The sequence below is a fragment of the Staurois parvus genome, unplaced genomic scaffold (genome assembly GCF_062004578.1).
Source record: "Staurois parvus isolate SC_StPar_1 unplaced genomic scaffold, SC_StPar_1.0 ptg000675l, whole genome shotgun sequence".
NCBI lineage: Eukaryota > Metazoa > Chordata > Amphibia > Anura > Ranidae > Staurois > Staurois parvus.
In genome coordinates this window covers 127,535-142,694 of record NW_028318471.1, presented here as the reverse complement: position 1 = coordinate 142,694, position 15,160 = coordinate 127,535, and the positions used below count along the sequence as shown (strand labels likewise).

The following is a 15,160-nucleotide window of genomic DNA, read 5'->3' as shown; positions in this document are numbered from 1 at the left end:
CAGTCGCACCCGTTGCCCCCTCTCCCTCTGACAGTACGAGGAAATGTCTCCCATTACTATCAATCAGATTTGAAAACTGTGCGGCCGTACGGGGCTCTGCCCACATGGCTGTGTCACTCTTTCACATAGTTCTGTGAATAAGTGCCTACAAGTCCTGGCAGTCTTAGCGACTGTCGGCTTGTAGTTGTCAATGAACTACCGCAGCGCTGTGGAGCACCATGGTAGTTCATTGAAGCTTCCTGTCAGAATATCTGCTTGACTGTACATCCCGTATGGCAAGCAGATATTCTGACAGGTCTGCAGGAGACCTGCATGGCATCAGCAATCTACTGATTACTGGTGCAATGCTTTACACGCTGCTTTGGACAAAAATAATAAATGCACATTTTTTTACCTGCAAAAAATGTGTATTTATTATTTTTGTCCAAAAGGTAAACTTATCCTTTAAAGAGAAAACCCATGTTGGCAGAAGTAGGTTGGCACCCACTGCGATTATTGCGGGAGTGCAATGTCATTCAGAGCAAACGTGTAAAAATCTGCTAATATTTGGCCTTGCAAATCCAACTTCATTTTATTATAATGTTAGATTAAATATTTAAATATATTTTCCTGGGTGAGTCATAATGTGAAGCCAATGTAAGCTCTCCTAAGTTAAAACTTCCACTTTGTCGCATAGGGAATCAAGAAAGTAACTGGGGAGAGTACTCTGCAAAAAGCATTCTAGAAGAGTGACAATTTTGTCAAAGAATAGAGGAAGAACACTTATTTAATATTGTATTAATACCATCCTAATAGGTAACAATAGCAAATTTACAAAAGCTAAGAGGCGGAAATGTCATGGGCCGCACTTGAGGCCCTCGCTATTTAAATCGCCCACAACTGGCCTATAGCTTCATCTTTCGTGGACGCCCCTGACAACGCTAAATGTATGACGAAACGTGATGGGTGGAGCTTGATGTGACGTCACCACGCTGAGTGGCTGTCGGCCAGAACTTTTTGGGACATTACATTGGAATTGCGCAGCCGTTTGATGATTTTTGATGACTCTTTGCTGTTACTACACTGTACGAGCAATATATTTTTTTTTAAACGTCTGTATAGAACATACTGCACTATTAGCTTTTGTATATTTTCCCTAAATTGGTGGAGTGTGGAGCTCAAAGTGGAACCACAGGACTGGAGTTTCATCATCTGCCGCGGACTTGTTTGGGGTTGATCCCTAAAGCACGCTTGACTTTTCATTAGGTTGAAAGCCCAACAGCTCTGGTAAGGGCTCTTACTCACTTGTGATTGCCACTAGAATCTTGGAGTGTCACTCTGTCTTTTCAGCCTCATTGGAAATGCAGGTCCTTTCTTCTGTCCTTCGATGGTTGGAAACACATTCATTATTGTGGATATTCATTTGAGCATGGATTCCTTTGGTGGATCATTGTGGACATTTATTTGAGCACAGACTTTCCTGGGTGGATTTTCATTATTTTTGATTATGCACTTTTTGTCCCATAGACACACAGAGGCAGCTTTAGAGAAAGCACAGACAAGTGCCCCCAGAACAAACAGCTTGCTCTGTGGGCACTCGGCAAGGGGGAATGGCCAGGAGCGTTGGTGGGGAACCCAAGAAAAGGGGGATCAGGGCTGCTTTGTGCAAATCTATTACACAGAGCAGATAAGTACAATATATTTATTATTCTAAAGAAAAAACAAGCTTTTCGAACCACTTGAATGTATCTTTGTCTCTTGCCTGTGCCCTAATTATCTGCAAACTGTTTGCTAATGAATCAAATCCTGACTAGGAAAGAATTTCAATTTAGGTTAAAACAAAGATAGTTTATACAAAAGAGATTGCATGCATTTTCACAAATTAGCAAGTTTTGCATGTTTTGTTTGTAGCTCAGCTCAATTAGGAGCACATCAGACTGCTTCCAGAAAGATCTGATGAGATCTAAAACTTTGATTTTAACTAAGGATCGGCCTTTCATTGATCGAAATGGACTGGAGGAATTTTGATCCATGTATGGGTAGGCTTGTTGGAATCAAGATGGTTTACCGATTGACTTGTGTACAACCAGCCTTCTGGAAAATCTTCTCTTGATCAGTGCTTCCAACTATAGCCAGTGATGCTGATCATTGTATTCTGACAGTGGGAAAGTCTCCTCTCTGTCAGACCACAAAGACTCAGTCGGAGGGATTCCCTCATCCATCTCGAGTGTGTGGATGGGGGAATCAAGTAATTTTTTTTCATTCAATCCACCATTTGAACAAAAAAAAAATGACTCATGTATGCCCAGCTTAAGGAAAACTATTTAAAAAACACATTTGGACAAGCTTACTATCAAACTGTAAAAAACAAAAATTACACTTTTTTTTCAGGGTTCCTTCAAAATTTACACTCTCCCCGATGACCCTTCTGTCCCGTTACCACCACGACAGTTCCGCCAACTGCCGGCTAAAGGGTTACAAGAGTGCTTGGTCAGGGTCTACATTGTTCGTGCATTTGGCCTACAACCAAAAGATTCCAATGGCAAGGTAAGCAATAACATGGTACAGATGCTCATTTTAAAATTAATTCTGAATCAAACAGAAACATTCAAGACAATCACATTTGCCCAGCTTCACTCCAAACTCCTACAATTCAGCATTCTGTGATCATGGTACAGGTCAGTCTGCTTCCAAAGGCCAGTGGCTTAAGAATCCTTAATTGGAGAATTCCTTCCTTATGACCTCCGGGACATCTTGTTTGTGTGGAGGAATCTTGTCTCCCATTCAGCATTCTGGAGCTTCAGATGATTTGGTTGTCCCTACTATGATGAACATCGCAAAATGCAAAGCCACCCAAATAGGATTCACTCAGACAATGCCACAGTGGTGGTGTACATCAACCAAAAGGGTGAAACCAGAAATCTTGCCATGACAAGAGCAGTAGCATGGATTCTGTCCTGGGCAGAACTTTATATTCCAACCTTGTTCACCATTTGCATCCCAGGTGTGGAAAATTGGCAGGTTCTTTTGCAAGTAGTGGAATGGTCCCTATATTCAGAGTTGTTTCTGGTAGAATAATATTTATTGAAATACAATGTAAGCAGAGCAAATAGAGGACAAGGACTTGGTTCCCACGCAGAGGAGATGTGCAAATAGAATTACAGTAGTAATAAAATGTATGTTTTCGACATGTAATGCAACAAATTGACCAGCCCGGCCAACTGGGCCAAGCTAGGCCTAAATGGGGGACCTAAAAAGGTCCAGACAAACTCTGGGGAGGGGGAAATGTTGGGGGAGGGAGGGCAGAGGTAAAGGGGAAAGGCAGGGAAAGCCCTGAGAAAAAAGGAAAGCAATGTGGCAGAGGGGAAAGGACGAGAGCTAGGAAGGAAGAAAAAAAAGAGTAAAGCCTCCATGTTAGCAAGCGGCAGAGGGACTAGAGGCACCCATGCACGTCAGGGGCAGGGCTGGAAGGGCATATGACCACCAGGGTCCTAGACAGGAATTTAGAATGGGTGTCATTGAGAATGCTAGCCGTTTTTTCATGGACCATTATGCTAGTCAGAATGCTCTTCACCTTCGCAAACCGGACTGAGGGTTTTTTACAAGCTCTGGCTATAGCCCACTTGGCAGCTATAAATAGATACATGGCCAATTTCTGCTGATAAAAAAGTCTCGGGATTGGAAAGTGCAGTAGTGCTTGTCTAGCATCTTTGTGAAAAGGCACCCGGAAGAGGGTCGGCAAAAGGCCAAAAACCCTAGACCAAAAGCCTACCAAGCGGGGGCAGGTCCACCAGGTGTGACATTTGTCTCAGTGCTGGCTACAGCCCCCAAAACACCTATCATTATAAGATGGCTAAAGTGCTAAAGTTGGAGATCAGCAATCGGCTTCTTCAGCCTGAAACCGGCACATGAGCAGTTGCTTCAGGGGATACATATCTTCACAGGTCAGGATACTCATTTTACCAATACACCGACACCGCTCCTTCCTCTCTGGAGGGGTGACACCATGTGTTACCGCACCGGGTGATACCAACTCTAGGGACGCCTCTGCATCCAAGTAAGTTTGATGTGGAATGAATCCTGGGTTTTCTGCATAAGGGTCTGGATCAGCATTGTGCCCTGAGTACCATTAAGGTTCAGATCTTAGTACTTGAAATCTTGTTTCAGTGACCAACAGGTTCCCATTCTGTAATTAAAACTTTAAACAGGGAGTCTTTCATGTGGCTACCCTTGTGTACTCACCTTTGACTTGATGGGATCTGATTTTGTTTCTCTCAATGGTTCAAAAAATGCCCTTTGAACCTATCAGGTGACCCTTTTTCCACTCTCACTCACTTTTTGTTATCACCTCTGCAAGGTGTGTGTCTGAGCTGATGACTTTGTCCTGTTAAGAACATTTTCTGGTCTTACACAGGAACAAGGTGGTATTGAGGAGCCTCTTTTCTTCCTAAGGCGATTTTTACCTTTCATCCCAACCAGGACATTGTTCTTCTGTACTTCTTTCCAGCTCAGTTCATCACAAGTAGATCTCCCTCCGTGGATATAGTTTCTGTGTGTGTCTACATTCCATTAGAAAAAACTGACATTCCTGAAGAGTCACCATAAAAGAGAACTTGCTTTTCTTTACACCATTTTCCAGTAGCTCAGACATGGTCTAAAGCATTGGGTTCTGCCCTTTCCTGTCAAATCACACACTACTAGATCCTTGAGTGCTTCTTGGCTTTTTCGGTATCAGGCTACTATTCCCCAGATTTGCAAGGCTGCCACCTAATCTTCTGTTCAAGTGTCCATGTTTACCAATTGGATGTTCAGGCTTGATATGATGCCAGCTTTGGCTGTAAGAACTTTCAAGCAGATCTTAGAGATGCAGGCAGTGCCTAGTTCTGTAGTTTTCTTGAGGGCTTGTTAGTATTTAGCTGCTTTTGCCCCACCCCTCATTTGGACTGCTTTTTGACATCCCAACAGTCTCTGAATTTCTGTGTCTCTCAGTGGACAACATGAAAAGGGGTACTTACCATAATTCATTTCTTGGAGTTAACCGAGAGACATCATATTCTTCTGGGAGTGGGAGGAATTATGCTGGATTGGTCACCTTTTTTTGTTTGCTAGTGTCCAAATCCTCCAGTATTTGTTAGTATAACTCAGTCATGTCCAAATACCTTTTTTCCCTCAAAGAATTCCAAGAAATGGATTTTACAGTAAGTACAGAAATACAATTTTAACATTGCCAAAGCAATCAAAGAATTATTATGGGTTGATTGGGGGGGGGGGGTAGCATGAATAAATCCTAGGGATTATCAGGAAAAGTGTAGTTGGGCTTTGAATTTTTAAATATGAAATGTGGCATAACATTATTAAGTTTACTGTTGGGGATTTCTTTCAATGTAACAGTCGATCTCTATTATTTAGAAATATTACTGTTACAGTTGATTTTATTTTATTTTGGGGTCCTTTATCACTTCATATTTCAGATACGAAATGCCTTTGTTTCCCAGAATACATGTGCCAAAACTGCCATGACAATTCTATTGCATCTAAAAATAATTAACAATATTCCCTCAAACCTGATGAAATGTTCGAAGTAAATACAGATTCACTTAGACGGCAAAAAAATCTAATGATTTAATCAGCCTCAGAGCATCTATGTAACTTCAGCCAAATAATTATAAGGCTTTCCTAGGCAGAAAAGAGTGGAGGAAAGTCAAATTTCTCCCCTGAGGGATCTTAATCATAATAGGGACTGCAGGGATAATTAAAGTATGAGATCAGTGGGTATGATTTATGACTTCTTAAACCTGTTCAAATCTGCTTTCTAGTGTGACCCATACGTCAAGATTTCTGTTGGGAAGAAGTCTTTAAACGATCAAGAGAATTACATCCCTTGCACACTGGAGCCCGTGTTTGGAAAGTAAGTTCAATGAGTTATTAGATTGGAACTCCAAACAGTTTTGGAAGTCCCATATCACTGCTTTGTGTAAATACATGGCTCCCATTTTCTTTTTTGTTTTGTAGGATGTTTGAACTGACCTGCACCCTCCCACTGGAGAAAGACCTGAAGGTCACCCTCTATGATTATGACATGCTGTCCAAAGATGAGAAGATCGGAGAGACAGTCATTGATTTGGAGAACCGTTTTCTCTCAAAATATGGGGCTCAATGCGGCATACCGCAGTCTTACTGCATGTAAGCACACTAATTCTGCCTTGCAGGTGCAGCGGTGTAAAGCAGACCTATTCTCAAATAATAATTCTGTTCCATTCTGCCAGTATTAGTCCATGAAATGAATAAATGGAAAAATAAACCTAGAAATACTTTTTTTGCAGTCACCCAACCCCCTCATGGGTCAGTCAAATGAACAAATGCCATAGCACCAGTCACATGTTATCTTCTGTGGAAGCCTGGGCAGAGCTGGCCCAATCAATGGCTCTGTCTCCTAGAGTAGAAAATTCTATGTATGACTGACACCAGAGCAAATCCCGAGCATAGCTTTCTGTTGGAAAAGTAATCATTTCAGTGTCATTTTTGATTAGATTAAATGACCGTTATTGTGAAAATTTGGTTTTCCACTTACTATATGAAGTTAATGGATTTTCAAGACAATGTTCCAAAATGTGCTTCCACCCAATCAGCACTTGAGAACGCCCTGTGGGTGGGGCGAAACACGTTGGCGCACTTCCGGTCTGCCGTCTTCTTGGCCTACGTCACTTCCGGTATATGGAACGCACGCCGACTTTTGCGGTTCAAGCAGCCATTTTTGAGGTGGAAAGCTGGTCATCCTCTACAGTGATCCTTAAAGAGGGAGATCCCTATATTTACAATTTGGAAACTTGTTCCTTTGAAGCCTTTGAGGCTATTAAACAAGGCCTGTTATTTTATTGAAACATGTGAGTGTCCTTATTCTATGGATTTATATGGTATTGAGTGGCAGTATTACACTATGTAGCCTTTCTTTCCTTGCACATTATTGAGGATTCCATGGAGAAGTAGAGTGGAGTCGATTGCTGTATCTAAGCAGGGTGAAGAAGGTGATTTGAGTTCCTCCTGAGGGGCTATAGGATCCCTTATATCCTATGAGGCTTATTACTCACCTCCATCTGGTGAGTGCGGTCAATATTATTTTTCACGTGGTGATTGGGTGGAAGCACATTTTGGAACATTGTCTTGAAAATCCTTTTGGGAAAATAAGGACTTATGTTTGAAATATTATATATATATTTTTGCACGGACATTTATTTATTTGTGATTATTTTTATTTATTTAATTTTTGCGCTGTTTTTTGTGTTATTTATTATTGGTGGTTTTCACTGGTGCACAGCTGCATAATTGTATACTTTCTTTGATTGGCGCTGGGATTTTTTAGTTTGTATATGAAGTTAATACTTAGTATTTCAATTCCACGCATTTATGTATACTTTTTCTTCCATACTTACAGTACGTGCAGGTCACAGTGCTCAGCAAATGTGTCAGAAACTCGGGTTAGGTTCAACACTATCAGGGTTGTTCACAACAGTCACCTTCTATTCACGTGGTTTAAATTTAAATTTCTTTCCAAATAAATTTTCCCCAACAGCTCACTCAACTATCACCATTTTATTCTCCAGAGTAATTTCTAAAAAAATTTCTAGCAAAAAAATCAGATTTAAACATGAGTAGAAAAAATTAAAACATTGGCCTGATAGACAAGTGGTTAAGTAGCCTGCAAGGTGCTTCGATTACCTTTTTTGACCCATTCCTGAGATATGACTCAACACCTGAACACCTCCTGCATGTTTATAGATTACGCTTTTACCATTTGATTTGGTAGAGTTTCTTAATTCATATTACTAGTGGACCAAACCTGAGTGCCTCAACCAGAGGCAAAACTATTGGGGTTTCTGGTGAAGACTACGTTTTGCTTAGACTTAGAGTCATAGGGGATGCCCATGCTGCCATCTGCTCACATGGATGGTTGGTTGCCATTCCATGACAAACGCAAGACAGTGTGCTATCCCGGATTTAGATATGTAGATTCTATTTAAACACACAGATACAGTATGTTACAGAAATTCATGCTTTATATAAAGTGAACCTAGGAGCCATTATATGCTTTTATAAGAAAAATTCCCGGAACACCACCAGTTCCAGTGCCAACCTACCATCCATTGAGAGGACATAATTCATACTCTGAATGGTCTAGGGTTGTCAGTGGTGTACCCCAGGGTTCAGTGTTGTTGGGACCCTTACTTTTTAATATAATTATAAACAATATAGGGTCTGGGTTTAAAAATACAATTTCAATCTTTGCAGATGACACCAAGCTGTGCAGTGGAATAACGTCCTTACAGGATGTCTCCAACTTACAATCCGACCTCAATGCTCTGTGTAATTGGGCAACTATGTGGCAAATCAGGTTTAATGTTGATAATTGTAAGGTTCTGCACTTGGGGGTTAAGAATATGCATGTATCATACATACTGGGGGGGGGGTACAACTGGGGGAATCAATGGTGGAGAAGGATCTGGGGGAATCAATGGTGGAGAAGGATCTGGGGGTTCTGTAGATCACAAGCTTAATAATGGCATGCAAGCCGCGGTTTCTAAAGTGAGCAAAATCCTCTCTTGTATTAAAAGAGGTATAGACTCCAGAGAGAGAGATGTCATTTCCCCCGGTACAAATCATTAGTAATACCTCATCTGGAATATGCAGTTCAGTTTTGGGCACCAATTCACATAAAGAACATTGGGGAACTGGAGAAAGTACAGAGAAGAGCAACCAAACTGATAAGAGGCATGGAGGAGATCAGCTATGAGGAAAGATTAGAGGAACTGAATGTATTCTCTCTTGAGAAGAGGAGATTAAGGGGGGATATGATCTCCATTTATAATACATAAGGGGGGATATGATCTCCATGTATAATACATAAGGGGGGATATGATCTCCATGCATAATACATAAGGGGGATATGATCTCCATGCATAATACATAAGGGGGATATGATCTCCATGCATAATACATAAGGGGGGATATGATCACCATACATAATACATAAGGGGGATATGATCTCCATGTATAATACATATGGGGGGATATGATCTCCATGTATAATACATAAGGGGGGATATGATCTCCATGTATAATACATAAGGGGGGATATGATCTCCATGTATAATACATAAGGGGGGATATGATCTCCATGTATAATACATAAGGGGGGATATGATCTCCATGTATAATACATAAGGGGGGATATGATCTCCATGTATAATACATAAGGGGGGATATGATCTCCATGTATAATACATAAGGGGGGATATGATCTCCATGTATAATACATAAGGGGGATATGATCTCCATGTATAATACATAAGGGGGATATGATCACCATGTATAATACATAAGGGGGATATGATCTCCATGTATAATACATAAGGGGGATATGATCTCCATGTATAATACATAAGGGGGGATATGATCTCCATGTATAATACATAAGGGGGGATATGATCTCCATGTATAATACATAAGGGGGGATATGATCTCCATGTATAATACATAAGGGGGATATGATCTCCATGCATAATACATAAGGGGGGATATGATCACCATACATAATACATAAGGGGGATATGATCTCCATGTATAATACATAAGGGGGGATATGATCTCCATGTATAATACATAAGGGGGGATATGATCTCCATGTATAATACATAAGGGGGATATGATCTCCATGTATAATCCATAAGGGGGGATATGATCACCATGTATAATACATAAGGGGGATATGATCACCATGTATAATACATAAGGGGGGATATGATCTCCATGTATAATACATAAGGGGGGATATGATCTCCATGTATAATACATAAGGGGGGATATGATCACCATGTATAATACATAAGGGGGATATGATCACCATGTATAATACATAAGGGGGATATGATCTCCATGTATAATACATAAGGGGGGATATGATCACCATGTATAATGCATAAGGGGGGATATGATCTCCATGTATAATACATAAGGGGGGATATGATCACCATGTATAATACGTAAGGGGGGATATGATCTCCATGTATAATACATAAGGGGGGATATGATCTCCATGTATAATACATAAGGGGGGATATGATCACCATGTATAATACATAAGGGGGGATATGATCTCCATGTATAATACATAAGGGGGGATATGATCACCATGTATAATACATAAGGGGGGATATGATCTCCATGTATAATACATAAGGGGGGGATATGATCTCCATGTATAATACATAAGGGGGGATATGATCTCCATGTATAATACATAAGGGGGGATATGATCTCCATGTATAATACATAAGGGGATATGATCTCCATGTGTAATACATAAGGGGGATATGATCACCATGTGTAATACATAAGGGGGGATATGATCACCATGTATAATACATAAGGGGGATATGATCACCATGTATAATACATAAGGGGGATATGATCACCATGTATAATATATAAGGGGGATATGATCACCATGTATAATACATAAGGGGGATATGATCACCATGTATAATACATAAGGGGGATATGATCACCATGTGTAATACATAAGGGGGATATGATCTCCATGTGTAATACATAAGGGGGATATGATCTCCATGTATAATACATAAGGGGATATGATCTCCATGTGTAATACATAAGGGGGATATGATCACCATGTATAATACATAAGGGGGGATATGATCACCATGTATAATACATAAGGGGGATATGATCTCCATGTATAATACATAAGGGGATATGATCTCCATGTGTAATACATAAGGGGGATATGATCACCATGTATAATACATAAGGGGGGATATGAGCTCCATGTATAATACATAAGGGGGGATATGATCTCCATGTATAATACATAAGGGGGGATATGATCTCCATGTATAATACATAAGGGGGGATATGATCACCATGTATAATACATAAGGGGGGATATGATCTCCATGTATAATACATAAGGGGGGGATATGATCTCCATGTATAATACATAAGGGGGGATATGATCTCCATGTATAATACATAAGGGGGGATATGAGCTCCATGTATAATACATAAGGGGGGATATGAGCTCCATGTATAATACATAAGGGGGATATGATCTCCATGTATAATACATAAGGGGGGGATATGATCTCCATGTATAATACATAAGGGGGATATGATCTCCATGTATAATACATAAGGGGGGATATGATCTCCATGTATAATACATAAGGGGGGATATGAGCTCCATGTATAATACATAAGGGGGGATATGAGCTCCATGTATAATACATAAGGGGGATATGATCTCCATGTATAATACATAAGGGGGGATATGATCACCATGTATAATACATAAGGGGGGATATGATCTCCATGTATAATACATAAGGGGGGGATATGATCTCCATGTATAATAGATAAGGGGGGATATGATCTCCATGTATAATACATAAGGGGGATATGATCTCCATGTATAATACATAAGGGGGGATATGATCTCCATGTATAATACATAAGGGGGGGATATGATCTTCATGTATAATACATAAGGGGGATATGATCTCCATGTATAATACATAAGGGGGGATATGATCAACATGTATAATACATAAGGGAGGATATGATCTCCATGTATAATACATAAGGGGGGATATGATCTCCATGTATAATACATAAGGGGGGATATGATCTCCATTTATAATACATAAGGGGGGATATGATCTCCATGTATAATACATAAGGGGGGATATGATCTCCATATATAATACATAAGGGGGATATGATCTCCATGTATAATACATCAGTGGTTCATATAGTGAACTCAGTGTAGAGTTATTCACCCTGAGGTCATCACAGAGGACAAGGGGACACTCTTTACATCTGGAGGAAAAGAAATTTAATCTCCAAACACGGAAAGGTTTCTTCACAGTAAGAGCTGTGGAAATGTGGAATAGACTCCCTCAAGAGTTGGTTCTGGCCAGCTCAGTGGATTGCTTTAAAAAAATCCTGGATTCTTTCTTGGATACACAGAATATAACTGGATACTAATATTTATAGGTAAAGTTGATCCAGGGAATCTCCGATTGCCTCTCGGGGGATCAGGAAGGAGGTTTGCAGGAGCAAATTGGATCATGCTTTGCTGGGTTTTTTTACCTTCCTCTGGATCAACTGTGGATATAGGATAACTTTTTTTTTTATGGTTGAACTGGATGGACTTTTCTCTTTTTTCAGCCAGACTATGTAACATAAGTGGCCAATAAGAGCATGCTCATTGGCAAGTGCGCAGGGTTAGTGCAAGAGTTAGGGAAGTCAAAATTAAACTCTTAAAGTAGGATTAGCAGCCTGGTTGCAAATGTTTACTATTGGGGAACGGTGGGCACGTTATCCTTCCTATTCACATGGGTAACTTCTTGCTTCTTTCCTCTCAGATCAGGACCGAACAAGTGGAGGGACCAGTTAAGACCATCTCAGCTCCTTCACGTACTGGCCAAGCAGCGTAACTTCAAACTTCCCATCTACAAAAACAACAAGATCATCTTCCGTGGTTATGATACCAGTCTGCCTGATCTCGGTGAGATGCTATATACACACTTCTACATACAGTGGGGCAAAAAAGTATTTAGTCAGCCACCAATTGTGCAAGTTCTCCCACTTAAAAAGATGAGAGAGGCCTGTAATTGGCATCATAGGTAGACCTCAACTATGAGAGACAAAATGAGAAAAAAAATCCAGACAATCACATTGGCTGATTTGGAAAGAATTTATTTGCAAATTATGGTGGAAAATAAGTATTTGGTCAATATCAAAAGTTCATCTCAATACTTTGTTATATATCCTTTGTTGGCAATGACAGAGTTCAAACGTTTCCTGTACGTCTTCACAAGGTTGGCACACACTGTTGCTGGTATGTTGGCCCATCCTCCATGCAGATCTCCTCTAGAGCAGTGATGTTTTGGGGCTGTCGCTGGGCAACACGGACTTTCAACTCCCTCCAAAGGTTTTCTATGGGGTTGAGATCTGGAGACTGGCTAGGCCAACCCAGGACCTTGAAATGCTTCTTACGAAGCCACTCCTTCATTGCCCGGGCGGTATGTTTGGGATCATTGTCATGTTGGAAGACCCAGCCATGTTTCATCTTCAGTACCCTTGCTGATGGAAGGAGGTTTGCACTCAAAATCTCACGATACATGGCCCCATTCGTTCTGTCCTGTACATGGATCAGTCGTCCTGGTCCCTTTGCAGAGAAACAGCCCCAAAGCATGATGTTGCCACCCCCATGCTTCACAGTAGGTATGGTGTTCTTTGGATGCAACTCAGCATTCTCTCTCCTCCAAACACGACGAGTTGTGTTTCTACCAAACAGTTCTATTTTGGTTTCATCTGACCATATGACATTCTCCCAATCCTCTTCTGGATCATCCAATTGCTCTCTAGCAAACTTCAGACGGGCCCGGATATGTACTGGCTTAAGCAGGGGGACACGTCTGGCACTGCAGGATCTGAGTCCCTGGCGGCGTAGTGTGTTACTGATGGTAGCCTTTGTTACGTTGGTCCCAGCTCTCTGCAGGTCATTCACTAGGTCCCCCCCTGTGGTCCTGGGATTTTTGCTCACCGTTCTTGTGATCATTTTGACCCCACGGGGTGAGATCTTATGTGGAGCCCCAGATCGAGGGAGATTATCAGTGGTCTTGTATGTCTTCCATTTTCTAATTATTGCTCCCACAGTTGATTTGTTCACACCAAGCTGCTTGCCTATTGCAGACTCAGTCTTCCCAGCCTGGTGCAGGTCTACAATTTTCTTTCTGGTGTCCTTCGACAGCTCTTTGGTCTTCACCATAGTGGAGTTTGGAGTGTGACTGTTTGAGGTTGTGGACAGGTGTCTTTTATACTGATAACAAGTTCAAACAGGTGCCATTGATACAGGTAATGAGTGCAGGACAGAGGAGCCTCTTAAAGAAGAAGGTACAGGTCTGTGAGAGCCAGAAATCTTGCTTGTTTGTAGGTGACCAAATACTTATTTTCCACCATAATTTGCAAAAAAATTCTTTCCAAATCAGCCAATGTGATTGTCTGGATTTTTTTTCTCATTTTGTCTCTCATAGTTGAGGTCTACCTATGATGCCAATTACAGGCCTCTCGCATCTTTGTAAGTGGGAGAACTTGCACAATTGGTGGCTGACTAAATACTTTTTTGCCCCACTGTATATCACATTCTTAGGTTTACATGGAGGACCTTTCATGATGAGGCTGAAACAGGAACTCACATATTCAGTCTTCATTATAAGTGTTCCATTTTGCTTCAGATAGAGTAGCGATGAGTTGCGAACTCTGTCAGATGTTTTAATATATGTAACTGGAGTGGGTACATTAGAGTGTTAGCTCCTCTGGTGCAAATACTGATGTAAATGGCTTAGTTGTATCTGTACAGCACTAAGGAATATGTAAGAGCTATATAAATATATAATAATATTAGTGCACCACTGTGAAGGGATGTTAGAGTGTAAGCTCCTCTGGTGCAGAGACTGCTATGAATGGTTAATATTCTCTGTTGAGAACTTTGGAATCTCAGTTTTATAAATAGAAAATAAATTGTATTTCACATTTACTCATTTTCTCACTCTGACAGATGACAGTAAATTCCCCAACCCACACCTGGGACCACCTGAGGAGCGTCTGGCTTTACACGTCCTACGCAAACAGGGCCTGGTCTGTGAACACGTTGAAACAAGATCTCTCTATAGCCCCCTGCAGCCGGACATAGAACAGGTATGAAATCTGTAAATATGCACTATAACCCAAAAGCACATCAATGCACTGTCAACACACATGCGTTGAAGTGTGACACAATGCACCTTAGTGCACTGTGGTGTGTCCTGTTACAAATTTTGTGACGTACAAATTTTTGGGACATTCTTGTATATTGGCAATCCATTATTTGCAGTGGGCTGCCGTAGCCTCCCTGGTGGTATTCCCGAGTGTAGCTCGGGGTAAAGTTTCAGTACCACAAGCGGTAACCCCGAGCTACACTCAGGCTTACCATGTGACGCTGCTCCGGGATCTGTTCTTCTCTTACCTTGTCCTGCCCTCCCGCAATGTCCCTCCTGCAGTGTCCCCGGCAATGTTCTCCGGCGGATGCCGGCATCTGTTTTCTGAGTTCCGTCCCCTGCGA

At 41.1% G+C, this 15,160-nt stretch overlaps 1 protein-coding gene across 6 annotated transcripts in view; it reads left to right on the top strand.

Annotated features, from left to right (window-relative positions):
- DYSF (dysferlin) overlaps positions 1-15,160 on the top strand; it is a 396,353-nt gene that overhangs the window by 352,341 nt on the left and 28,852 nt on the right. For all 6 annotated transcript variants that reach the window (XM_089652230.1, XM_089652225.1, XM_089652229.1 and 3 more), the window contains 5 exons: positions 2,371-2,526; positions 5,796-5,887; positions 5,992-6,162; positions 12,420-12,562; positions 14,618-14,757. In XM_089652230.1, the coding sequence (XP_089508356.1) occupies positions 2,371-2,526; positions 5,796-5,887; positions 5,992-6,162; positions 12,420-12,562; positions 14,618-14,757 (702 nt within the window). The remainder of the gene's footprint in view (positions 1-2,370; positions 2,527-5,795; positions 5,888-5,991; positions 6,163-12,419; positions 12,563-14,617; positions 14,758-15,160) is intronic.